Source organism: Coturnix japonica, chromosome 3, assembly GCF_054131305.1.
Source record: "Coturnix japonica strain WE chromosome 3, WE-NBRP24, whole genome shotgun sequence".
NCBI lineage: Eukaryota > Metazoa > Chordata > Aves > Galliformes > Phasianidae > Coturnix > Coturnix japonica.
This window is the reverse complement of record NC_140665.1, coordinates 100,341,863-100,369,663: the sequence shown is the minus strand read 5'-3', so window position 1 is coordinate 100,369,663 and position 27,801 is coordinate 100,341,863. Positions and strand designations below refer to the sequence as shown.

Here is a 27,801-nt window from a genome sequence, read left to right as displayed (position 1 = left end):
CCTTGATGACTCTATGATTCTTTTCTGTGCAGTGTGGTTGTTTTCTGAATGCTTTATAACCTGAAACGCTTAACCAGTGTTTATAACCTTCGGGGACGGGGTATCCACCACCTCAGCAACCTGTGCCAGTGCATCACGTTGTGTATCCTGTAGATGTGATGGACATAAGCTTCTGCTACCTGTACTTGTACCTCTGAAGCACATCTGTATAGCACCTTTCCACCACTGAATGTCCAAATAGATGGTGCCTACTTAAGTTACAGAAGGCCAACCCCAACCTTTAACACTACCCGGGAATTACACAACAGCATCTTCTGTCATCTTGGGTGGCTCTCCCTTTTTGGGGACAGTTTCTCTGGCTGATGCACATACCTAATGTGACCACAGATGCTGTTGTTTTTATAATTGGAGTTACTTCACCAATAACTCAGAATATTTCATGGAATCAGCAGAGGGAAGTGAGTACGTGACACCCCTGCCTGCTGGCTGCCTTTTCTCCCTGGAGCTACTACGTAGCTGTAAGTCTTGGCGTTGTATTTTACCCCCCTGGAAAGTTTGTTTTACCATTTAACAGTTGGAACAATGCAGGCACCGAGAACTTCAAAGGGGCTTTGCTTCAACAGCAGTGAGATCCAGGCAGAGCAGGTTCCTTCCTGTAAACACTCGCTTTTCATGGCTCAGATTCCTTCTTTTTCAAAGTGCCTCTATTTAGAAGCACCTCTTAATGCTGTGCTGAGGAGTTCGAAGGTGTTTGTGATCCTCCTTGGCTGTGCTTTTCTTCACTCATAGAGAAACCAAAATTCATCTTCCCATATGCTGAGAAAGCATGATAGGCTGAATTGTTTTCCTGTTTGTTGGCTCTATAGCTTCTTATTTCTGGTAATTAAAGGTAGGCCTTGCACACAGAACCAACCCAAGTTATATGCTTATCTCATGAATCACTGCTTTATCTACTTTGCTTTATGAGGATTTGAATCAGTAGTGGTTGAGGAGCTCATTTAGATAGAAACTTTATTGTTGCTCTTCGCAGGCTGCTTATTGTGGTGGAAGGAGGTGGTGGATGCTGTGAGCACCTGATGGAGCTATAGGTGTCTCTATTCATTGTAGGGGTGTTTGACTACATGACCTTTAAGGGTCCTGGGCACTGCTGCCCAGAACAGTGGGTGCCCCATCCCTGGAGGTGCCCAAGGCCATGGATGGGCCCTGGGCAGCCTGAGCTGGTGGGGGCAACCAGCCCATGGCAGGAGTTGGGGCTGGATGGGCTTTAAGGTCCCATCCCTTCCAATTCAAGCCACTCTGTGCTTCTATGAAATACTAAATAGGAACGATGCATACCTTTTTTAATAGCGGGTGCAAACTATTGGAGCAATGCCCTTTTTACAGGGAGCTTTGGTGGCCCAGCACAAGCTGGGGATGTGATGATGCAGCTAGTGTTAAATGGTCAGCTTAATCTGCCTCGCTTTAGTGCCTGTCTAGCATTAACATCTCTGAATATGGCAAGGATATGATAGGTAATAATTTTACGGTGCTGTGTGCTTGTAGTACAGATACAGAAGGTAAATGGTGCATTGAACTGATTCAGTTTTAATGTTCCTTTACATCAGTTTGGCTGGAAGAGGGGCTTGCTCTGGTGTTAGGCAGTGCGCAGTTACAGGTCCTAAGAAATAAAGCCTCCCTACTCTTGCCTTCTTTTTAGAGCTCTTAATGGAAGACAAAATGACTTGTGTTGTGAAAGCCTCTGCCTGAGACTGGCATGACAGGCAATAAACTGTGCAGCAGGGAGGGAGATAAAGGAGGCCTCTGAGCTCTGTCTGCTGCCAACAAATGCAGCCTTGGATGAGTTACCATTCCCCTTTATCAAATCCGTTCAGTGGTGAACAATGCCGGAGCCTTCAAGAGACTCTCAATGCTTTTCTGTTATTTCAAATAGAAAAAAAGCAAGAGAAGCATCCCATTCAAATCCTACCATTGTGAGTCAGCTGTGTGGTTTTTGATAAAACAGGTACCTGAGCTAATGCTGCTGAGCCAGGTGACAGATACACCCACAAACCCAGGCTTTATAAAACCCTGATGTAGAGCTTAGCACTTGAACTTGAAGACCAACCCGCACGAGACTATGAGACCATCCCCATTGGAACAAAATAACTTGGTGAGGATGGGAAGAGATCTGACTTTTGTTGCTGCTAATCTCTGTTGGGTTTGCTCAGTGATTTTGGGCAAAGTGAATGATCTGGTTTCTGAAGGGAGCACTGGACTTGCCACAAGCTTAGCAGATCTTACAGAAGAGCTTCAGGGTTTTAAAAACCTTTGGTATCAGAATCCTATTTGAAACTGTATGGTGGCTAAAAATCATAGTATTACGTATTCCTTTCAGGTATTCCTGAAAGTTTGTAGGTATTTCATAGGTATTCCTCAAGTTTGCAGAGTGTATTTCTTACAAAGAAGCTGTGGGGAATCGCAGCGTTGGCAGCCTTTCAAGCAATCTCTTACAATGCAGCTTTATGCCTGTAACATATTTTCCCTTCCTTTCTTTTTGCAAGTCATGCTTTAACCAGATTTCTTTCCCTTTCAACTCTGGAAGGCAAATGTGATGTTTAAAACACAATGTTGTACTTGGAGAGGCTGTATTTTCCTCTTATTCTGTGGAACAATAAATGGAAACTTACATGTTTGGTATTGCACAGTCCAACTTTTCCTCTGGGAGCATTCAGTCATCCAATTGCTGATGGGAAAATCAAAGTTCAAGGGAAAAAATAAAGGTATAAGGAGGGAGAGACAGGCAAGGGAAAGTTTCTTCAGGTGCTTGCTTTTACCAGCCAGCCAAACATCAGCAGTGGGGTTGGAAGCTCTCCTGTGTGTGCCAAGTATCTGTCTGAATTCCTTCTGTGCAGACTTCTGAATGCTTCAAAGCCTTTCTGCTTTTAGTATCATGCTCACACCTGGCACTGCATGGTGATATCAGCCAAGAAAGTGAACCTGCATATCTTCATGCTGCTCCAGCCTTGCATAAATGTTCATTTATGGCTTGAATGCTGTGGACCTTTTGATTTATATTGGCAGTATTTAGGTAAGGCTCTTTGCACTTCTATTAACCAGCACGATATCAGCAGTGCATTTCTGTCTTCCATTCTCTCCCACAGTGCGATAGCCAGAGTTTGGTGGCAAAGAGAAAAACACTCTTCTCATCCCATACCTGATCTGGCAGCAGCAGCTCATGTTGGTAACCCAAGTCCTGTGAACAGGGAAATAGGGTGGCAAACTCCACTTTGCACTGCTGTTAAGTGAGGTATGAGAAGAAGCTGCAATCGATTGTTAATTACACAAAAGAAACTGGCTGTGATGACTTCATGAGGATCCACTTCTTTACATTTCCTTTATCCATCGTTGTTCTTAAACCAACCCCTTAAGTGTCTGCATCCGTACGTCCTTGTGGGTTGCCCTGAGAGGCAGTGGTGCCCCATCCCTGCACACAGCCAAGGTCAGGCTGGATGGGGCTCTGAGCACTGATGGAGCTGTAGGTGTCCCTGCTCAGTGCAGAGAGTGGGACAGATGGCCTTTATGGCTCCTACCAACTCAAACCATTGTAAGAAACCATGGATTATATATTCTGAGAGCAGGGACGCTTCTAGTACGGTGATAACAGTTACCTGTAGAAGGGAATATTATTGGAGTGTCCTGTTTTTGTAGCAGCAAATGACAAAATTGAATATTCATCATTTTTTCTGTGTTTGTGGTTATGCTTGGGCAAACTCATTCAATCAGCTGCATGAGTGAACATTTAAGGATTTTCTAAGCCAGAGTCACCAAATTATGGTAATTAGACGTCTTGTCTGTTTTGTTATACTGGCTGCAGAGCAGTAATGAGGTTAAAGGAATACTGTCAAGTTGATTATGGAACAGAAGTGACTTACCTAAAAGCTGCCATCATTCTCCTCTCTGTATTTAAGTACATGGATTTTAGTATGTCCTTTCTGTATATGTTTAGTTTCATGTCTTTTAGAGGCAGGCAGAATGGCAGAAATGTGTGGCCTGGTATGGAAGCCAGATGAAGAAGTCACGTGAAAGAAACAGAATATCCCAAGTTGGAAAGGACCCAACAAGGATCATTGAGTCCGACTCCTTGCTAACACAGGACCACCCAAAAATCAAATCCTGTGTCTGACAGCATTTTCCAAGTGCTTCTTGAGTTCATTCCTTTCTTAAACGCTGTCAAATAACTTGATATTTGCTTGATATTCAGTCTATGTTTTAAAGTGACCTTGATCCTTTTCTGTTCTATTCTCCTATAACAGTCTTTGATCTAGAAAATAAAGTGGTTTTGAGGTTTGCTTCTCACTGACTTTGCCAGACAGGTCATTGCCTTTTCTTTGTGCTTTGCTGACTGTATGCAGGAGAGATGCACAGCTCTCCCAAGGCTGTATTTGTCTGTGAAGAAAAATAATCGTGTGTACGTAGCTGAGAATTTGATGCCTTAATGCCTCATAGCTGAAGGTGCTTCTGACAAAGGAAATACTGGTTAAGTAACCCCCAAATTGGGTATGACAGCTTATCTGTTAAAATCAAGCAGTAGCTAAGGACAACAAGGCAATGTGCTGCAGTCTGATTTTACGGGGACTTACTCAGCTGGAACATGTGATCTTGATATGAATTTCCCTTTGCTCCTCTTTCCTCTTATATACTTTGTCATCTGTTATATTTAGTTCCTGTGATGTCCACTGGCTTTTATCTGAACGTCTGATACTAATTTCACATGTGCTGAGTGGTTTTTATCAAAGCGAGCTACTAGGTGCTTTTCCTTTGCAAAAAAATGCTGGAATGGGAGTCTTATCCACTGCTTTCAGGGCCATGTTTTGGGGGAAACAACTGCTAACAACTCATTCCTTTTGGAATACAGGCTTTCTTCTAGGGCAGGTGACCTCGGGTAATCTCCTCACCTGCCCGCAAACTGCTGCTTCCTCCGTGTTTCCTGCAGGCAGGAGGAGGGAGAGAGAAGCACATCCAAATGATGAGCTGTTTTCAACCTGTGTTGTTAGGACTGATGGTGAGAAGTGGGCGTAAGTATCACACACAGGTAATGAAGGGTGTGCAGAAGAAGGAAAGTAAACTGGAATCCATTTAAAGGTGATGTAGTGGGAATGGTGGTAATGGGTTGAGGGTTGGACTGGATGATCTTAGTGGTCTTTTACAACTGCTGACTTTTTGTTTTCCTCTGCTTGCACTGTGTAGCATGCAAGCTTGAAGGCTGTTTCTTTCCTTCCCTGTGAGGGATGTTATGTTTTTGGTTACAAACTGTTTCTTATTGCAAAACATTTTATCCAGTAATGATACAAATTGAAAGGGGAACAGCTGACTCTCAAATTCCATGTTATTCTCCCAGCCAGTTTGATGGGGTTTTCCAATATAACTAGGAAGCTGCTTTGTGAGTTCTCAGGGGTGATCCAGTAGCCGTGGAGTCCAGCAGTGGCATTTTCAGATGTGCATATGTGATTAATGGTTCTTGTTTTGTCACTTCATACAAGTATTGTGGGTTAAGCATTAGCTGCTTTGTGCAGTTTCAAGCTAGGAGAAAACTTGGTGTTTGGCTACTAGCTGCTCAGACTGGTCTGGTGTCTCCTTGATTTAGGAAAACAAAGTATGGATGATTAGGCGAACTCTTTCAAACTGAACAGAAGTAGATCTCCTTCATCCATTGAAATTCCAATAGCTGCCTATTCTTTGACATAGATCATGCAGTCACAGAATGGCTTTGATTGGAATGAGCCTTAAAGCCCATCTAGTTTCAGGTCCTACCGTGGGCTGGTTGCCACCCACTGGATCAGACAGCCCAGGGTTCCATCCTGCCTGACCTTGAATGCCTCCAGGGATGGGACTCCTCCTGCCAACCTGTGCCACTGCTCTTTGTAATTCAAAATGAACTGCAGGTATCATGTAGAATGTTTGTAATCTCTAAATTTGGTTTAGCTTTAGCAAAACTAATGCTTTCCTTGGTGATATTTGTGTTTAATTAAAGTGGTACTAGAGATATGGGGAGGAACATCTGCTTTTATTATTGTTTGTGGAGACACTGCTGTGTATAGTGCTAAATCATGATTGTGCGATATAAAGTACTTTTGCATATGCTGTCCCATATGAATCGCAGTTAAGCAGGCTACAAATTGCATCAAAAAGCAAAAGTTTGTCAAGACAGCCAGCAGGGAATCTCAAAGTTCAAAGTAAGAACTCAGGAGAAGCCATCATTTGGCCCCTCAGTGCATATTAAAGCCTTACATCTTGTTACTCTTTATGAATACCAGCAGCTGGTTGTAGCCTTCACTTGCAGGCTTAAAATAGCTTCTTCACAACGCAGACTTGGCATCAGGAACTGACAAGTTTGATAACACCTTAAGGTGAGTTTTAGGAGAAGAAATGTCTCAGCAATGTAGGTGAGACAAATGGATTATTGTATTGTTTTGGAAATAATCACAGAGACCACAAAATATTAAACACTTTTCCACGCGGCACATACCACACTCTGTATCCTAAACAGAGAGCTGGAAAAGGAAAAGAGAAGCTTAAGTGAAACCAGCTGATTGCTGCTGGCAAGGATCTAGTGCTGGAGGCTGCTGTGGAAGAGAAGAGCAGGGCATGGAGGTAAGCATGAGTTCACAGTTGAGGTTAGAGTTGAAGTTTTCTTCATCATGTTTGAGGGTTTTTGACTACTAGAATTCAAACTTTTTGTAGCGTAGTGTGCCCAAAATATAACAGGAGCCAGCGCAAACATATGCTACACATGCATTTACTTCATAAAGAAATTACACAGCATTTGTTTACAACTCCAGCCTTTTAGTAACATTAGAAGTGTTGTGTATAAGGGAACAGATTCTTTAGCAGGTTTTTTTGTGATAGGGCAAGGGGAAATGGTTTCAAACTGAAACTATTTAGACTGGTTATGAGAAAAAGTCTTTTACAATAAGGGTGGTGAGGCACTGGTACAGGTTGCCCAGAGGTGAGGTGGATACCCTGTCCCTGGAGATGCACATGGTCAGGCTAGATGGGACTCTGGGCACTGATGGAGCTCTGGGTATCCCTGTTCAGTGCAAGGACAGTGGGACCAGGTGGCCTTTAAGGATTCTATGATACCTGGAGGGAGAATCAGAAGTATTGAGCAACAAATTATACCAGGATACAGCAAGGAAATGTGATGGATTCTCTGAACTGCTGAGTTCTTTCTGATCTTTAATTACAGAGTTAGTGCAGAATTGGCAGATTACAAAAGCTTATTTTTCTATAGGTTTTTTGAAGGATGTGAAAACTACTCCTGTACTCTGAGGCCAGAAGCTATTCCAAGAGTAAATTCCTCCCTCTTATACAGCAGCGGCAGTTTTAACAAATTAATATTTTACAAGGCCACAGCACAGTGTCAGCAGTGAGATGTGAGCTATTACTGTGTTTTCTGTACTGCCTGCATGTGTGTTTCATATTAATCATTCCTGGCAGTGGGAACCAGCACAGTTTCTAGGTGATTGATTACTCTCTTCATGTAAAGCTATTGTATTACAACCAAGTTTCCTGAAAAGCCAAACAATTGTAACTAGATGATCTTTAGGGTCCCGTCCAACCTAAATTCTATGATTTTATGAACAGTTTCTTTCTTGGGAAGTGGTTGTGAAAGGGATGAAGGCTCCTTTTCAGGCTGATGATTATTTTTGCAGGGAGAGGTGTTGAAAGGGGTTTCAAAAGCCAAGGCATGCTGGGTTGATAAACAGCTCTGCTTAAGAGCAGTGCAGGAAGCAAAGAGATGGTGTTGCTTGTGGGAAGCTCTTAGAAGTAATTAGCGATAAGAGTGAGGAAGGAGGAAATCTGACTGGCAGCTGCTGTGCATTCAGCTCAGCCTGACCTTGGCCTAGAGGTGCCTTCAGGCTGCTGGGGAGGAGAGGTTTGCTGTAGGCTTTGCTGGAAAGCTTCAGGGAAGGTCCTCATGCAATTGCTCATGTGAAAGCCCCATATCCCATAGAATCATTACGGTTAGAAAACACCACTAAGGTCATTTATTTCAGCTGTCACCCTGTCACCACCGTACCCACTAAACCATATTCTGATTATTTTTTTGGTATAGGTGTTACAAGTTGATGAGATGTTTGAGGATTGCTGTTGGCACTTTTAGATGCCTTTGAGAGCAATGGGAATGATGTTGCCCTGGGGTGGGAACTGCGTCATCCTTGCAAGCAGCTCCTCACCCTGCAGCAGTACAACACGAGAGCTGCTGAGAGCCAAGGGGCTGTTGGACAGAGTCCAGAGCCCAGGAGATCGGTTGGCATGGAACTACACAGTGGGATTTAGTCTGACACAATTTGTTTGGGTAAAAGGAATAACTGATGGTGTACAGTGCATGTTTCACCTTGCTGTGTAGCTGAATTCTCTTGCCAAGGCAGTGAAATGATAACTTAATCCTTGATTGCTTCTTTCAGTGCTGCAGGCCATAGCCTCTGGAACAATGTTTTGTCAGCCAAAATGTACATAGAGCTTTACCGACCTCAGTTACAATGGCTGTTCCAGCTAGGTCACTTCTAATTAAGTTGTAGCCAGATGCATGATACTATCTGCAGTTGGTACTACTAGTCACGCATCTATTCCAATCCTTCTTCCTGGTTTTTGTTTTTATTGTGTTTTCCCATCATGAATAAATTACTGACAGTAAAGTACAAGCCCTTGAGCAGCTGCCCAATGTGTTTTTGAAGGTGATGGGTGCTGGTACAAGTGTTCAGTGAAAGATCTGTCATATGCAAGAATAAAGAAAGATGACTGGAACAAGAAGTACAGAATGAAAGAGTGTTCAAAATGACCTTCCCCATGAAATACTTCAGGATTATCTGATTCCCCAAATGAGAGCGCTCGGCTGGAACACAATGGGCGTGAGAGAACTGCAGTGCTTTGAAATAGTTCTGTGGTGTGGTGAGTCAAGAATAGTTCACAAATAGTTCCTACACTTAGAAATGACCACAGCGATTTGCTAAGGTGGGAGGAAGAAGAATAGACAAAGCAGATGCGTAAGTTCTTCTTGCAGACAAAAGCTGAATTTAGGAAATTTAAGGGCACGGGGAAATGCTACGGTGAATTGGTATTGCTTACTTAGAAATAGTTTGGGCTTCTCCCCACAAATACTAAAGAAAGAGCTGTTTTACGAGTAGAAGGAAATAAAGGCACTGAATACACTTGCACTGTTCTAGTCCTGCTCAGAACTGCAGCAGCTTCAGGCACTGCCAGTGCTGTGGCCATACATTCATCTGCTCTTTGTGTGTGCTGTATGCATTGTGAGCCTGCAAGGCATTACCTTGTATCCTTTGCATGGGTTTGTCTCTCCTTTTTACTCCAAAGGTGGGTTTTGTTTGTGAAACAAATTCATTATGTACATCTGTATGGTTTTGTGTAATTCTAGGTTTAAACGGAATGGGGTGTTTGCCTACAACACTGTGACGTCTTGTCAGCAGTCCCCAGCTATTAGCAAGGCGTATACAGGGCACAGGAGCTGAGCTGTCATGGTGAAGGCTTGCCTGTAATTTTCATAATATGCTGTATTTTCCCTTTGCTTTTCAGCAAACAGGTCAATTATAGCTTATTCCCTCCATAGGCTTCCCACCCATGTGCTGGGAAAAGAGCAGCTGATTCAAATGACACACTGAGGATGAGGATTTCTTTTCTAGGTCAGTCAACAGAGCAGCTTGGTACATTTTACCCTGAAAAGCAGGCAAGATTTTATTTATTTTCCTATGCCATGTACTCTAGTAACTTGATTCCAGTCCTGAGAGCATACTGTACTGGAACAACATCAACAGCAAATAACTCTTGTTCTTGGTAGTGGGGATATGGGCAGGTGAGGAAAGCAATCTCTTCTAAACATCTTTTTTAACATCTTTTGTGGCAGAACTTTGATTTTGAAGCTGCTCAACTGTTTGTGTGAATTTACATAAGGTGCTGGGTGAAAAGGTTTGAAATCTTCATAAAGGAAGGGTAACATATAAAATGTGTGCCAAATACTTCACATTGCTGACATTTAGCTGACATTGAATGTCTAAGTAGGTATTGTTATCAGCTTGCTAAAATGGACTGAAGAAATACAGACACTACAGAAAGAGTTGATCAGAGAGGAAGTCAGGTGTGTAGTCCATGCTGTAGAGAAAAGACAGAATTACCACTTTTCCTTATTGTGAAAGATATCAACCACTGTCATTTCACTATATAGCCAAAATGTTTAAGACCTTTAAATGCATGAAGATATTTTTTAAGTGCTGTTTTTAAGATGCCGGTGTATTGACAAGCTGCTGTTGGCAGACTGTATTTTACTTGAGTGGTTCAGACGTGTTGTGCTGTGCTTGTACCTTCCAGGCTCCTTGGATGTCACTGGGAGGTTAAAGTTGATAATACACAGATGTTGTGCAACAGCCTCTCACTTATCACTGAGATCATGGAATGCATATGGGCTGACATAGGGAAATTCAAGTGGCTACTGAACCATGGAAGCAAGACTAATGTCTTCTATGCTAATGACCAAACCTTTCTGCCTACAGCTCTTATATTCATCCCCTGCACAACTAGATCAGTGTCATTTATGCTTTCCCATGTGTGTATAGTTTTAAATACTACTTGAGTCTCTAGCATGGAGCTGGATCCAAAGTATGCTATGTATAGTCTTGCCATTTGAAAATAACCCTTTGCATCTCAGCTGCTTAGTTCAGGAGGCATCCAAAATGGCTCTGAGTTATGAACTTGTATGCTATGCCTATGGCCAGAGCAGCCCATCTGAACAGCTAGACACCCAGTGATGCTGAAACTGCACCGTGATTCAGGAACTGGACAGTGTATCCAGTGGTATGTCCAATGTTATAAACACATTGTGTGTGCACCAAGATTCAGTTAGTACAAAAGGCTACCATAATAATGTTTTCTCTTCAACTACACCCATTTCACATGTTACCTGCTTGCTTAGTGGCTAGAGGATGTGCTGAAGGAGGTGGAGAACTGAGTCCAGGTGTCTCCTCAGATTGGCATCCCCTTCAAGGGGATGTTACTCTTGGCTTAAAGACAAGAAGGCACATTTGTGGAACCAGAAAACAAGCGGAAGGAGGCAGTTTGACTTGTTGATTTGGCCACCAAGCCAGCAGGTGTTTCCTCAGTTGGAGTTTTAGTGGCTGAAATACAAATTACATGGGTATTTGTCGGATAAGTGTAAGTTCTTTGGGGATTTGGACTTGACAGCAGACAATGTTTAGTATTTATTTTTCTTTATTTATTTTCGTTCTACTTCAAGTTACCAGCAGACTCCCCTTAGAAATTTCTGTGGATGTCAGCAAGTTTTTCTTCCTGGAGGATTAGTGCTGACTCTTCTCACACCATGCACAAGAGCAGGGTAGAAGTTACTTCGTGCACATTTCATTTATTGGTGGAGGAGATGCAGGCATTGCTTTGGTTTGCTCCAAACTTCCACCCTTCTGCTGTGTTCATAAGAATAACCATCTTGCTTAGGAGTCATGTTAGGCTTTGAAATAAATCTGAAGTGAGAAGAGCAAGGCCAGTCTTTCCAAAGTGTAGCGCCAGGCTGCTGTAGGTGGCTGGAAACAGACACTGGGAAAGTTGCCTGGAAAGATGTTCCCCAGCAGAGCCAGTGCTGGGACCGCTGCCCTGTGGTCTCAGACTGTGGGCTCACACACACTGAGCTCAAAGCCTCCAAGGAGAGAGGAGTAGGAGTATGTTTCTGTAAAGAAGTAAATATTCTGTATTAAATTTATGGTGAAAATGTTCTTTCTGCTTGACCTGTTTTCTCACTGTTTGAATATTCTCAGTGTATTGAGTTTCAGCGTTGAATAAAATTGCTGATATAGAACTCAAACTTTCACAGTCGTCTGTTTGAGCTCTTGTAGATCCCACCTGCCACCCAAGGAAAAATTGTTTCTTACTCTAAAAGGGGAAACCCACAACTTTGAAGTAGGCATCTTAAATCTTAAACCAAGAGGTCAGGGATGTACAAGTTTAGCTCTCGATTCACAGTTTACCTTTGTGTAAGGTTGCGGTGTTTGCTGGTGACTTGTTGACTTGCTCACAACAATCTAAACTAAAAAGCCTCAGGATGGTGGACTGGGGCTTTGTTATGTGGTTTCTGCATTCATTGCACATTCATTCTGAATATTGGCAGGAACTAGGGCTAAAGGCATGAACAGAACTTGGAACTGGAAGTCTTGGATCCTTAGAAATGAGAGCTTGTGATCTGGGGAGGGTGAAAAGGATAGGTTGAAAATCTACAAGGAAAAAACTTACTGCCACCGTGATGGAACTTGTATTTTGTATTTAAAAAAAAAAAAAAAAAGTAAATTAAAATAAAAAAGGGAAATAAAATGATTTTCAAAACCAACAAAAAGCACCTTGACAGCTGAATGAGAAGTTCAGCATATATATGCCTTCAGGAAACAGCCTAGTTGGGTGCTGCAGCATTTCAGGCAGTTCTTATGAAACGCCTGAAGGATTCCAGTAGCAGTCAGACGGTCACAGGGTTGGGTCTTGTTAGTTTTTTCCTCCTGTTTGCAGTAGGATGAAGTAATTCTAATGGCAGTGTTACCTCCCCTACAACTGCTGTTTGTGCAGGCTCCGTTGTGCCACTGAAGAAGCCTTGTAAAAATACAGGCTGGCCTTCCCCCTTCCCGTAAAATACTGTTATTGAAGTATCTTTACAACATGTAATTATGTCCATGTCAGGAAAGCTTGTCTACACAAACATCCCACTAGCAAGTCTATTGGATGTAGAGTTTTTCCTCTAATTTGTTAGCCCGTGGTACTGCTGTTTTTTCAGTTTATCCAATTGAGATGTATCCTTTATTTCTGTGGCTTGCATGGACATTTTAGTGATGTTTTTTAGTCTAACCTGCTTACTTTGCATAGCATACCATATCTTATTTTAGGATTAACCATGTAGATCACTGACTTAGTTTTTTAGCCCTTTGCCTTCTGCTCAAGGTTGTGCTGAATGTGATCCCTGTGTTTGCGCTGATGCTGTGATGCGGTTGAACAAGATTGCCACATGAGCAGTGTTTCCATGCACCTATACATGTATGTATGCACACCCCGAGCTCTTTGCCTCTCCAGGAGCTCATCACACCGCTCCAGGGCTGATTGCTTGGGATGGAAGCCACTCATGTGGCTTTCCCAGAGGCAGAAGGTTTTTACTGCCACATCCCAGGCTGGGACCTTGGTGTGTCCATCTGGAGATCTCTCTGTGGAGTTGAAAGGCTGCCAAACTGTAAGATACTTCTCCTGCTACCCTCTCCAATGATTAGAAAGCATTACACCATCACAGAATGGCCCAGGTTGGAAGGGACCTCAGGGATCGTGAATCTCCAACCCACTGCCACAGGCAGAGCCACCAACCTGCACATTTAATACCAGACGAGGCATCAGGCTTTATTAAAAAGTATTCCAGTGCACAATAGTAATTGAAAGTCTGGGTACTGCATGCTCCCCAAACATTCTCTTGGAGCACAATAGCATCCCAGCATCTAAATGTATACAAACAAAAGAATGAAGTTGTAATCCCCTTGTCATACTATAACTTTATGGGATACGTGCACCACTTGAATGCGGGGAGACCAACAATACAGGAAATTTAACTTCAACAAGAAAATACCCCAAACCCACATTGCTCCTGTGCTGCCCAAATCCTTGTTTTTCAAGCCTTTTTTATCTTTTCTTGAGTGAGCTGGCAAAAATGAGTTTTGTCAGTAGAAACGAAGTAACCGCCAACTATGCTTGGAATGCCTGCAGCACCAGAGGAATTTTCTAAGTAACAGTGATCACTTTTGTTCCTTTTAGCTACACAAATCTGAGCTCTGAGCAATCTATGCTCTTTTACATTGACGTATTTGGGGACTTTGTTTTAAAGGGAGCACGTCTGCTGGCAGGTTCTGTTTTCTTGAATAGGGCAGCGTGGTTTTCTGCCGAAGGTCGGTGTGGGTGGGGAGGGAAAACTGAAACTCTGTAAGAGCTGTATTAGTTGGTTATCATCTGGAAATTGGAGCAATCTCGCGGTACACAGTGTTTTAATAGGACTTGGTCTATGTTAAGAGATGGGGGAAGAGTTTTTATAGGCATAAGGACAACAACCTCAAGCAGTTTGTTTTCTGATATATTCTGGAAAGTGGATTTCTAGGTATTGTGAGATACGGGAGCCTGGAGTGATTGAAACCTGATTTAGTAGACATTTCCTCTTATTGTATGTGGAAAAAAAAGCTTTGCAATTGTATCCGTGTGATATGTGGAAGATCAGGAAACAGCTTCTCAGTGAATTCTGCATTTTCTTATCTGTTGCCGTACTACTGTATTTCAGTTATGTCTCTGTTTGACAATCCATTACGTTACCAAATGTGATTTTGCCAATAGCCGGCTTTAGGAAAGAGATTCTGGGGCTGAAATTTAGAGAGCAAAAGTCACAACGTTTCAATGTCAGAAAACCTCATTCTGAGTCAGTTAGAAATATGCTTCCAGTTCAGGAATCTGCTTGAGAAAGATAGGCAGGCTCCCAAGCTTTGAACATGGAGTTGTCTGTCTTGTGGCTCGCTGATGCCAGAGCTCTTCAATAGCGCCTTCACTTTATCAGCTTCTTCATGCTAGGAGGCTCTTGCAGTACAACAGAGGATTTATTTGCTTCTTCGTGGAGATGGTAAACTTGAAAATCATAAGCTTGGCTATTCCAGAATACAAGACTGCAAAAATTGGTGTTAAATCCTGCCTCCCTGTCCAGACAGCATGAGCAATACAGAGGTCCTTTTGGTATTCAGCTTCATCTGCATCCAGTATTTACCCTCAGAGGTACGGCTCACACTCAGAAGTCTTGTTTGAAGGATCCAATTCCTGAAGAACCCTTCAGCCCACTAAGCCATTAACTTTTAATCCATTGCTTTTCAAACAGAACCCACATCACTGGCTTTTTGTGGCCAGATGGGGAGGTTCTGTGAACGTGAGATTTGAATTTCTTAGATGTTCGTAGCATGCAGTCCATGTTATCGTGGTATAACAGGGGCTGTAATTCAGGGGCATTAACAAATGAGCTGATGGTAAGCAGCAAGAAGCAGGATGTGTTGTGACTGACGCAGAGCATGTGCTGACATCAGCTGGCTGCTATCTTTAAGCTACACAGAAAGATAAGGTCTGAGTTGTCCTTGCTTTTCCTCACTCATCTTTCATCTCATTTTTTGTGTTGTTTTCCCCACTAAATTTGCCTAAATATGCACGTGTCTTGTCAGTGCATCTTGGTCCTGCAGCTTGTACAGCTTAAGAGCTATTGGGATGCTCTGGGGTTTTGTTTCTTGCCTCAGCCTTAACAATAGGCAGCGTTGGTTGCGTACCTCATGACTGGCAGTGCTTGATGTAGGATGCTGTGTCTGCCATTGGTATTTGTCTTTCTGTCACCTCTTGGCCAGATGATCACAACACACTGTAGTGGGGCAAGGAGCCTCCTGGGAACACTCAGCAGTCTGGGTGCTGCTTCTTCCCATCTGTTTACTTCCCATGGGGTTTCCAGTTGGGCTGAAAATCATTTCATAGCTTGCTGGGCCCAGCTGTGGGATGATGGGTCAGGCTGTGCACAGCATCCTTCTGTGTGGTACAGTGTGCACCCTCCATTCTTTCCTTTGGGAAACATTAGTCAGATTTGCTCTTTTTTAGTCCAAGAGGGCAGCTATCTGTATCCTAAATACTGATGTCCTTGATGTAAGGATTCCTTTCATGTGCTTGCATTAAACATAGAAGCATAATGTGTTTCCACGTGTATGTGCGCACCTTTAGAAAATGAGATACTCGTTTTAAGACCTTCAGTCTAAACTAAGCCTGATACATAACCTAGTGTAATCCATCCTCTTAAGTATGTGATAGGATTTTTCAGATTACATCCTTATTGCTGCTTTAATCCAGATGCTCAGTCATATGTGCTGTACCGAGGGCTGGAAAAGTCAAGTGTGCTGTCACAGGATAATCCTGCTGGGAACTGGGCTGGGACACAGCAGAGCTGCTGGTCTGAATCAGGGCGGTATCTCTGTGTGCTGAACTCACGCACTGAGCCCAGGTTCCGTGTTTGCCTTGCTCTATAGGAAGAGTGATCTACCCTGTAGGAATAGGAATAAACCTTCCTCACAAACAGGAGCTACCCTGCTCATTTGAATGACCCTGTGACGTGGCTGCTGCAGGGTAACATTGGCTGAAATAACTGTTCTGCCACTGCTAGCCAAAGTGCTGCGTAGTTCTGGTTGGTGAGTTATATTCATATCAAATTCAAGCCTAAGCAGAAAGAAATGATGGACTTGATTTGTAAGTAATAACTTTTGAGAGACTGTGCTGACATTACAATTCTTCAGTATCTTCCCAACCCATGTGGGCAGCGTGAAGTGATGGTACACAGCTCCTGCTCTGTCAGAAGAAAGAAATCGGGTATGCTTGCTGCAAGGCTTTGCTGATGGTAGGAGCTTACCGATGCCATTTGCAAGGCCCAGGGCAAAGAGAGCATCACTTCCTTGTGCTTGTGTTTGCAGGGCTTCTCCAACCCTCTGCATGAGAAAATGCTGCACAACCTGGTGCCAGTGTCTGAATCATTGGTGCACTGACTGCTGCTGTGCTGCTGTCTTAAAGACTGCTCTGGTGCTCAGTGTGCTCTGTCAGAAAGTTTTCAGCTGTGCATACAACAAAGTAAAGGAATTGCTCTTCGCTGTTCATTTGAGGAGAGGTCGGAGGAAAGAAACAAACTTTTCAAATACAGTGCTCCAAAATGAGTTGTTAACAGCAGAGCAATGAAGCTGAAGTCCCTGTAGCTAACCATCTTCTTCTTTTGTCTTTTTCTTACCCCATGTGCTGTACCATATCCTTGCTGCTGCTGCTGCTTCTGGGAGCAGCAGGACCCAGCCGAAGGTAAGGACCCTTATTGCTCATTGCTTGTGCTTCAGTTGTTTGTGTGTAAGCCAAATATTGAAAGCATTTCAGAAAAACAGCCCTGCAGCTGGTCAGCTGTTGAGTAAGAAACTCAAAGCATTTCCTTGCTGCAGAAGAACACTGTGTAGCCTTTGCCAAAGGATGAGTCACGGGAACAAATGAGAACATACATACTCAGCATTACAGGCTGTGAATGGGAGACTGCTTGTTGTCTGTGGGGTTTTTTTTAAGCATTTTCTGGCATTTGTGTTGTAGCAAACTCATTTTGTTGGTCCGGCTTGTGGTCCCATGACTTTGTACTTGGCATGCTGATATCTATCTTTATCCTGGCACACTGGAATTCAGCTTTATTGCTGCGGTCATATATCCAATGATGTCTTGGGATTGCTGTAGTAATGTGCGTAATTGTTTAATAATTTCAAAGAACCAAAACAAACAAAAAACAAACAAACAAAAAACAACGTAATTTCAATCGGGGTAAGAGCAGCTCGTTAATTTAGAGGCTGCAAAATAAACTCTTTTGTTTTACACGATGCTGCAGCATCAATTTACTCTATGAAAAAGGGGGAGGGTGTCAAAAAAAGGAATGCATTGTTGAAGGGAAGTTGTTCAGATCTGAAGCATTTTGCTGCACTAAACATTTTCTCAGATCTAAGTAGCGCTGGTTGTGTTGGTAGTCCAGATTTTCAACTTTTTGATAGTTTTTCTAACTATTTTAATCAGCATAAACACTAGAGAGAGATTCTCTTTACTGCTTTGTGAATCCTTAAATGATTTCTTCAGATCATATGATATGGTTCATTAGGGAATGGTATAACTGAGGTCAGTCCCTACAGAAGCAATAGTTCTCTGGAGGGTTTTTCTATTATTAATGTAGGTATGATGCAACATATTTTGCTCCTACGGCCTTTACTACATGAAAAATGTTAGTGTGGGTTTCCTGTGTATATACTGCTGCATGGTTGGTGCCTTTAGCATGGACCACAGACTTCACTGAAGCTGAACAGGGAAATGTTTGAACAGAGTTTCAGAAATAATCAGACTGGCATTCAGAAGGTGAATTTGAGATGTTGGCGGAGTGCACTTGCTCTGCTAATGTGATGTGAAGTGCTGCAGACATCAGCTCTGTAGCTGTAACGAATGTCTAAAGGAAGAAGAGCAGCCTTAATTAAACTTAGATGGGGAGTAAACAGGCAAAGTGCAACCCATGGCACTTTCCTTTTCCTATATCCTTCAGAATGGATTTTCCCTGTTTGAAAGTAGACCAGCTCCTATCCTGGTTTCTTAGGGTTTTTTTTTGCTACAAATGCATAGCCAGAGGCACTGTTTTGCAAACATCTATTTTTGCAGCCTGGGATCCTGTAGTAGGCACTGCCCTACTGGGGTTCAGATGTCACAATGAAAGATGCCTTTAAATGGGTTCACTGCAAAACTGAAACTTTTCTATATTTGAAAAGGTGTCAGCACTATTCTAGTGGTACAGCTCATTTGCTTGTGGACTTTGGTGATGGCTGCTTCTGTTTGTCAGCAGTATATAAATACACACTGCTCATGTACAGAAGGGTTCCTGCCCTAAGGCGTGTTATTAATTTATGCAGACAGAAAGAACTGGGAGGTGGTAGGCAGAAGCAGCCAGGGGGACATCTGTCAGTTTATAGAATAGCAGGTCCTGTGAGCAATGAATTGTAGGGATGGGATTGAGGAAGGATAAGGAGAGCTCCTTGACATCCACTTGTTTGCCTCATGGAGAGCTGTTGGAGAACATCAATGAGGATTCACACAGCAGAAAGGAAGAAATTAAAGCAAGGGAAAAGCGCAACCAAGGAACAGGCTTTTATGTAGGAAGATGATGGGTTTGTGTTCAGATACTGAATTCATAGGAAATAAATAATGCTTCATGCATGCACATTGTGTTCAGAATGGGCCCAGGTAGCACAATGTTAGCCAACATAATCCAGCACTGTCACAACTGGGGTAACGTGTTTGATTTGGCAGTGGTTTCTATAAAGTGCCCTCCTGGTTATTTTTCTACAGGTGTTTGCTTACGATCACTGCTTTTGGTCTATGGATGAATCTGTCAAAGAAAAATATGCAGGTAATATTTGCTGTAGCATTGCGCGTGTTGTCTCTGAGAACAAATGGTCTAATTATAATGCAGTATTTGCTAAAGGGCACAGACCATATGGCATGGAATATCTTTCCTTGCTATGACTGCTTGTTGTCAAAAGAAAAAGGAAAATCTTAAATCATTCCTGTTTTTCTTTTCTAAAGATGATGATTAGGATAGCAATAGGCATTGCTACCCATCTGCAGTGCAGGAAATTGAGAAATCCATCACAATAATGGGTTACTCATATTTACATTTATATTTTGAATACTGTTCTAAGTGCATCGTTTTAAAAGCATTGAATCAGTTTCTTTGCAGGATATGAGGAATATTGCTATAATATACCTGTTTGTTTTCCAGTTCTGATGGGAGCATCGTTTTAGAACTTAATAACTGGAGTATTAAAAAAGACTGATGTAATGTAGGAGTATTTGATTAAGAGATTTTGGGGTATAATTGGCATATTTTGGCAAACGGATTTGGTAAAATCTGAAATATGTTAGGACTTAACAGTTGGTGATCTTTTCCTTTTTTCATACTTGTTATCTTTTAAAAAGTGTATTTTGTTTAGCTTGTTTCCACAGATTTAGAAACAAATAAATAAAAGATCCCAATATTTATAATTTCCCTAATGAGTAGTAGTTTAGTAAGGAACTGAGTGTGATATCATGTTGGGTGTATTTGACCCAAACCATTTCACTTGGCACACCTATTTGTAGTTCTGATGGGGGAGTTTGTATGCGTCAAGTCTTGAGTGTGTTCATGCATCAGAGAAAGGACTTTTTTCAGTATATGAAATTCATAGGATCATAGAATCCTTAGAGTTGGAAGGGACCTTTAAAGGCCATCCAAGCTCCCTGCAATGAACAGGGTACCCCAGCTACATCAGGTTGCCCAGGGCCTGTTCCAGTCTGGCCTTGAAGGTCTGCAGGAATGGGGTATCAACCAGATCTCTGGGCAACCTGTTCCATCACTTCTTCAAGTGATAACCCTTCGTTTTGCTGATGCATACATCTTGTTGTGTATTATCTCCCACACAGAGGTGATGTCTCTGCAAAATCACATTTGGCAATTGTTAAAATGCATGGGTTGAGGATATGTCGAGGTGCTGTCATTTAGCAATGGGTGAATTCATGCAGCTGGTAGAAGATTTTCTGCTGATAAAACCCGTGAGCTTGAAGATTGCTAGCATGCTGTTGTAAGCACATACACATATATGCACAATAATCATAGATCCTGCGTTTTGTAGTAGCACACATCTGGAGCATATCTACCAGCTGATGTCCATGCTGCTGTTCTCCCACCTTGTTACAGTGCTAGCATGTATGCTTTCTTTCTTAGGTCAAGATGTTGTTTTCAAGTGCCTTGGAGAGAATATTCTTCAGAATGCCTTTGAAGGCTATAACGCTTGCATCTTTGCCTATGGACAAACAGGTAAGCCCCTTCAGAATATATGTAAAAGATTGACACGCAAGTCGTCAATGTTCTGAGTGGAGACTTTCCATGGTTACAGTGATGTTCTTTCAGGAGAAATGCCTTACAACACAGGCATCTTTTATGTAGAGCAAACATCAGAAAATGTATTTTCTCCTTTCTAACCTTAGATTGATGTGGACAGGATGAGAAATGCTTGTATCTGTTGCTGGCTACCCTTATTTCTGACACTTTGGATTGTTATCTTTGATCGCGACTGTCCTTGAGTTCAGTACATCACCCTTATTTTCTGCCTCTGCAGCCAGAATAAGCTTTAATAATCATTTTAAATGCAATATGTAAAAATGAATATGCTTAGCCAGCTGATTTTTTTCGTTGTGACATGCATGTGGGTATTAGCAGGTTGTCCTCTATGGCAGAACTATCTGTCTGAAAGTCTTCTCTGTCAGTTTGAACTAAATTTCTTGTTTTCCTTTTCTTTTCAATTGCATAGTTTTTGTCTGAATGATGTTCTGGTTGCTTTGAAATAGAAAACAGCCCAAATGCCTTTCACTAAAATGCCAGGTTTATATTACTATTTTTTTTGGTACCTCTTCTCCATATTTCCTTTCCTCGCAGCAAAAACCACAGCATTGCACGTTCACTAATTATACATTCAATCACACAGGATCTGGAAAATCATACACAATGATGGGTACTGCTGACCAACCTGGATTAATCCCTAGACTTTGCAGTGGTCTCTTTGAAAGAGCACAGAAGGAGGAAAATGAAGAGCAGAGTTTTAAAGTGGAAGTATCCTACATGGAGATATACAATGAGAAAGTCAGGGATCTTCTTGACCCAAAAGGGTAGGTAATGTGTGTGTGTGAACGCTGTAGGATGTTGCCATACACTCTTTCTTTCAACATACCACATTAATAGAATCACAGAATGGCCTGGGTTGAAAAGGACCACATTGCTCATTTCGTTCCAACCCCCTGCTATGTGCAGGGTCACCAACCACAAGACCAGGCTGCCCAGAGCCACATTCAGCCTGGCCTTGGATGCATCCAGGGACTGTCTTAATGGAACACCACTAAGGCGTTTGGGCTGAGTGATTTTCATGTCAGAGTATTCTTATTTTAAATAAAAATAAATCAGAAAGACTAAAAGCTTGGAGTAAAGTCACTCTAATGCTAGCTTCTAGGACGTGACATAAATGTCTGTGTCAGTATTGTATGTGTAGGCATAAGGCTTCTTAGTTTGCTTTACAGTCCTTGTTCTGTGATTTATTTTGGTAACTGTAAGACCACCATGTTTGAGAGGTATCATTGAGAAGCAGATTGTCTGTAAATGTCTTACGTCACGCATGTGCTTATAAATAACTTTTTTTTTCCCAACCAGAAGCCGACAGTCATTAAAAGTTAGAGAACACAGTGTTTATGGCCCTTATGTAGATGGACTATCCAAACTAGCTGTTGCTAGCTACAAGGTAAGGATCAGTTTTATGAAAGGCTTGTGTTGGTATCCTGTACATGAAAGTACTGTCCCATAAGCAAAATTATTGACATACTCCTAATCGCCATGGTGGTAATGTGGATTTTAGAGCAGAAGAGCTGTACAACTGTTGTTCTGTGATCACTGGGGAAACCAGAGTCAATAGCAGAAACTCATTTTCATCCCATACTATTCAGTTACTCTGAAGGTCATTGAACTATGTAATGTAACAGCTTTCCTCCCAAATTTGAGTCTAGCATGTATTAATGAGAGCTGTTGAGTGATTAATTACATAACCAGCAGCTAGAGTAGACAGGCTTTCAGTATCACTCCTTGCTGCTTTTTGTCACTTATAAGTAACATGCAGGCGCACTGGAAATACAAACAAATGGTTATTTACAAAACAAATACTCATCAACATTGCCTGAAACTTTCCTATTGGGCAGTATTAAACTAATTGAACAGCAAGCATCACCACTGATGGTGAAGAACTTCCTCCTAAGATCCAAACTAAACCTCTCCTGTCTCAGTTTAAAATCATTCCCCCTTGTCCCATCACTAAAAAATAAGAGATGGAATTCTACCATTTTAGCAAAACACAAGAATAGTGAAGTCCTTGCTGTTGTAGTCTCTCCATGTATTTATTTACTTCTCCTTGGCACTTTGCGTTTATAAAGGACTTGTTGCATGCATTTCCGTTTTATGTTGCCCAGCAGCTTTGCATAATTCAGCATACCGAGTCAGAGTGTTCTGTGATGTGCTTTTGTTTTAACTGGTTTTGGTTTTCTTTAGCATCATCCATGTAGGTAGGTAAATAAAAGCTCTGAAGAGCTATTTTACAAGAGCATTCTAAAACACTGAACTAGGGGAGCTACGTATTTCTCAAGTATCACAGCAGCTGAATTTCACAACACTGTTTAATTTCTAGACTATAAAGGGAAGATAAAAATGTTTGATTCTCACATTGTATGAATAAACCGTGGGAATCGTGGTGGAAGATGTTTGCTAGATTTCACCAGAATGAGATTGCTTTGGTAGATAATTGAAAAGAATGATAATGCAGGTATGCTTATGGCTGTGAAAATTATATCTAGGACATCGAGTCCTTGATGTCTGAGGGCAACAAGTCTCGCACGGTGGCTGCAACCAACATGAACGAGGAGAGCAGTCGGTCCCACGCAGTCTTCAAGATTATCCTCACCCACACACTCTATGATGTGCAATCAGGGGTAAGTAAAACATGTTATAAAGTCCAAATGTTAAGTCTGGATGCGCGTCTTGTGCTTTAGTGTATTTCGTGGACTATGGAAATGTTGGGTGGAAAAGGTCTCTGAAGGTCTTTAGCTGTAGTCTCCCATTCTCAGTGTTAGCACTGGGCTAGATTAGCTGTGACCATGTCTGGCAAAGTCCTTGTACTGCTCACGTGCTGGCAATCAAGTGTAGGGAAATCAGTTTTAATAGATAAGTGAAATGTGGTTATTGAAATGGAAAGAAGAAACACACGTCCAGAGTTGGAGCACACATGCTGGAGGGTGGAGGAAGCATCTCCTAATCTTAGAATGAATCTAAACTAAAGAAACTTGCTTTTAAGCAGCAGTTTGCAGTACAGGCTTAGAGGAGAAAGTAAATGCATAGCATTTAGATGGAAGACAGGAATACAGCTTGGATGCACGTTGGTCTTGTCTGCTGGCTATTTCAGTCCTGGAAATGACCATTTCAGTATGACCTGATGTTTACATTGTATTTTGAAAGGCTCAGAGTAATGTTTTTGAAAGCATATTGATTGTAATTACCCTGTTCATTTAGCGAAGTGTAGTACTTCGCAACCGTGATACTGAGGTACTTCAGTAATAGATCCTGAGAAGGAGATGATGTAACCAAGTGGTTCTCAAAGACCACGTTAGCTCTTTGACTGTAAATTGTTACATGAAATTTATGGAGTGTTTCAGAATGCCATTTTGGGTCAAATGAGATAATTAGCAAGAATGATAAGGAATAACAGGGATTTATAACAAAATCTGTCACGAAATTGAAACATAGCAGATGCTATGTGTTAACTCAGATGCTGTTAAGGATATAGGAGGCTTCTGCAATTATAATCATTTTCAGACATTATGCTAATTGTCATGTTCATTCCTACTCACTGAAAATCAGGGATGAAACTTGATTTGGAATCCAAGATTTTATGGAAGTTGTTTTCACAATCAGAGGCAGAGACTCATAGATGCTTTAGATGTGGTTCCTTGGCCCGCATTCTCTCTGCACTTGCTCTTTCTTTAACGTTTGACTGATGTGCCCTTTGGAGATGTCTGGAAGGTAGCAGTGTATCTGACTTCATACCCTCCTGTTTTCTGAGCTAGTGAGTTAACACACAATATTGTTCAAGCTGTAGCTAGTCTACACTGAGAAATGAAGCTTGATATTTGCTTAAAAGTATGTCATACTATGTAACTTGATTTTAGTAGTGAACAAATGATAGCTGTTCTCTGGTTCTTTCTGCAGACATCAGGTGAGAAGGTGGGCAAGCTGAGTCTGGTGGATTTAGCAGGTAGTGAAAGAGCAACTAAGACTGGTGCTGCAGGAGACAGGCTGAAAGAAGGGAGCAACATTAACAAGTAAGAGTTGGTCATTATTTCTTCTTTCACCTTTGTGATTGTGACTGCTAAATGTAGTATCTGAAACAGGATAAAATCAGTGTCAGCTTTTATAGCCTTTTTACTTCTTCCCCTCTCTCTCCTCTTCCATCTTATATTCAGGACTCTTAGATGTTGAATGAGGTCTCTGCCTATTTAAAAGATCTGGCATCTGTCTTTCTGTTCTTGTGTTCCTGCAACTGCCACATAATTGCATGACTATTAAGGCTGCAAACATGTATTGAAAATGAGCAGTTGAGCTTCTGTGAGAAAAGAAGGGTTGAAACTGTATGAGAAGTTTTCCCATTGGAACTCATTTTTTGAGAGAAAGGGGCAGTCTAAATATGCATTCGCCCTATGAATATTTACACTCATTAATGGCTGCTTGTGTTTTTGGTGCAGATCCCTTACAACTCTTGGACTGGTTATTTCTGCCTTGGCAGATCAGGCTGCTGGCAAGAACAAGAATAAATTTGTTCCTTATCGTGATTCTGTGCTCACTTGGTTACTTAAAGTAAGTACTTCCATCTGTTTTTAAAAAGAGAAATAAAAGAGAGAAGAGTCCCATTCAGTGAAATAAAACACTGTTCTGTTGCCTTACTTTCTGTTTTTTATTTTAATTATACTCGTCTTTGGAAAAGTAGCTGGATAGAAGCCATTGCTACCTCCACAGACTGAATTTCTTGTCTTCTGTTGATGTGTTATGGCCTAGAGAAGAAGGAATTTATCTTTTCTGGGTCACTTCATGTACAACTTCACTCAGAACCTTGGGGCTGATTTAATTTGGGTTACTGCCACATGTAACTGAATTTTACATACTGGCATGGTTAGCTTTGAAGGTTTTGATTATAACTATTTGCTTTTTCTTCATTGTCTAATATATTTACTAATATACTCCACTTTTGTCAGAAGAGTGTAATTGCAGAGCATTATCCCACTTAGTCTGAGGAACAGGTCAGGAGGATTTTGCCAATATATTCATCCAAAATGGTCATTGATTTCTCTTGCTTTGTAGGACTGTTTGATAATTTGGGGGGAAAATTATTTATGAAAAATGGAATTGTTAAATATAAATTTTCTCTATGTCAAATTAAAGAGCAAGCTCTTTTTTGTTCTTCTTCCAACTTCCAGTTGGCCTTAAAAGACCACTTCTAGTCTTCGGAAGCTGTTGGAGATAAGTCCTGGATTCTGGACAGAGAGAAATCCCATTGAATGACTTGTGTTCTTGTTAGGCTTTTTAAACTTTTTGGTAGATGCTTTGGAAAAACATTTCTGTGTTACGGAGTAGATCCCTGCAAGGCATGTAAATAGAAATAAGTTGAAATAAACAGTGGCTGCTCCTCAGATGCAAAAAATGTGGGAAGCAGCCAGAAGGCTGTTCTTTCTGCTTGACCTCTCTATAAATATCATTACCTGTAAGTCCTAGACATGCCAGTGTAGTCACTGTGCTGAACACAATGCAAATGGATTTGTGCTCCCTCCCCAAAGAGGTCATAGCCCCTTTCCATGAGCAGAGGCAGCAGAGTTCTAGCAGTGAAGCAGGGAAGCAGCACCAGCTGCATGTGGCCAATGCTTATCTGACCACTGAAGCAGCCAGGCTGCTGACAGATGATTTTAGATATCATGCAGCAAAAAAGTGTCTTAATGAAATACATAAAGGGGTGTTTTAATGATTGCTAGGAAAAGCTGTGTGTGTATGCTTTGTAATTGAAATGGTCAGACAAGCAAGTTAATGTAGTCGCATTGCTGTAATGACAGTGCATGACCTAGCTTTCATGGGTTATTAAAGATGAAAGTTAGTAGCGTGGTTCTTCTCAGAAAGGGTTATCGAGTAGAAAAAGGAAAATACAAGAACAGCAGATTTGCTACAAAATTTAAAATGAAACATTTTAGTTTTTGGACTGGCCAAGACGTAAAACATGATTTTGCAGTCAGTACATAAATGGAATGTGTCTTTCCTTCCCCCACATCCTGACACACTGCCTCGCAGGAATGTGGTTTCACGCCCTTCTTCTGACAACTAGATTCCAAAAGGGCAATTTCTGACATAACTGGGTTCTGATTTGCGAGCTGTGTGAGTAGGGTGGAAGGGTCTGATCTGAAATGGTGACAGAAATAAAATCAACTGTAGTGTTTAAGAGATCTTTAAGTAATTTAAATAAAGCATGTATTGAAATCCTGAAATTTGTTATGATCATTCCTGAGCTCCTTGAGTGTGATATCTTGTAAGTGTGCTATGGAAAAAAAGAGAATTGAAAATAAAAACGTTACTTGATGTACAGGGCTTAAAATATTAATGCTGAAATGAGGAGCTCAGCTGAGGAGCTCTGAGAAGTACATTGCTTTTACTGGTTGCTCCACTCCACTTGCAACCATCATTTACTGCTGAAGTTCATTGACAGGTTGAATAAAACCAAAATCCAAACAAACTTCCTGTTTTAACTTCATAACTATGACCACGTTCCAGGACAGCCTTGGTGGCAACAGCAAGACTGCCATGGTAGCAACAGTAAGCCCAGCAGCAGACAACTACGATGAGACCCTTTCGACACTCAGGTACGCAGACCGGGCCAAGAATATCGTTAATCACGCCGTGGTGAATGAAGACCCCAATGCTCGCATTATTCGGGAGCTGCGTGAGGAGGTGGAGAAGCTGCGAGAACAGCTCACAAAAGCAGAGGTACAAATGTTTGCTTTGGGTAGTGTCCAAGCCCTGTAGACCTCGTTTTCAGAACTTACTTATTGAGCTTCTGAAAGCAAAAGCCACAGAAAGTTGGCACGTGATACCTATGAGAAATCTCCCTTTGTGCCGCTTCCAGTTTGCTTGAGGTCGATGCTGAAATATGGGTGATAACTTGAGATAACAGGTTCCCTTCAAACACTCAGTTGACCTTTTATTAGATCAGAAAAGCAGGATGAAGAGGGAGGAGTAGGGATGGGGTCTAAAGATTGTGCCATTTATGGGTAGAGCTTTGCCTGTGCCTTTTAAGAATTCACTGTAGCTAATTCCTGCAAAATGTGAGTTGACTTTAATAATACTTGTTTGCTTGCTTACAAGCTTTTACCATTCTAAACTGAACCTTTTGCAGGCGTTAGACAATATTATGGGTATTTGCATAGATTCCTCCATGAAATTATGAAGGCAGCATGGATTAAATGCAAGTACAGTATGTTTTTGCAGCCCAAAAGGCCAGCTGTGTTCGGGACAGCAGG

At 41.7% G+C, this 27,801-nt stretch overlaps 1 protein-coding gene across 10 annotated transcripts in view; it reads left to right on the top strand.

Moving 5' to 3' along the window:
• Positions 1-27,801, top strand: part of KIF13B (kinesin family member 13B) — a 112,049-nt gene that overhangs the window by 24,107 nt on the left and 60,141 nt on the right. For 7 of the 10 annotated variants that reach the window (XM_085544197.1, XM_015859715.3, XM_085544199.1 and 4 more), the window contains 9 exons: positions 16,902-16,917; positions 18,973-19,033; positions 20,387-20,479; positions 21,147-21,327; positions 21,863-21,950; positions 23,050-23,184; positions 24,458-24,570; positions 24,991-25,102; positions 27,056-27,268. In XM_085544197.1, coding sequence (XP_085400323.1) covers positions 16,902-16,917; positions 18,973-19,033; positions 20,387-20,479; positions 21,147-21,327; positions 21,863-21,950; positions 23,050-23,184; positions 24,458-24,570; positions 24,991-25,102; positions 27,056-27,268 — 1,012 coding nt within the window. The remainder of the gene's footprint in view (positions 1-16,901; positions 16,918-18,972; positions 19,034-20,386; positions 20,480-21,146; positions 21,328-21,862; positions 21,951-23,049; positions 23,185-24,457; positions 24,571-24,990; positions 25,103-27,055; positions 27,269-27,801) is intronic. The other 3 variants (XM_015859718.3, XM_015859716.3, XM_015859712.3) reach the window with 1 other exon arrangement.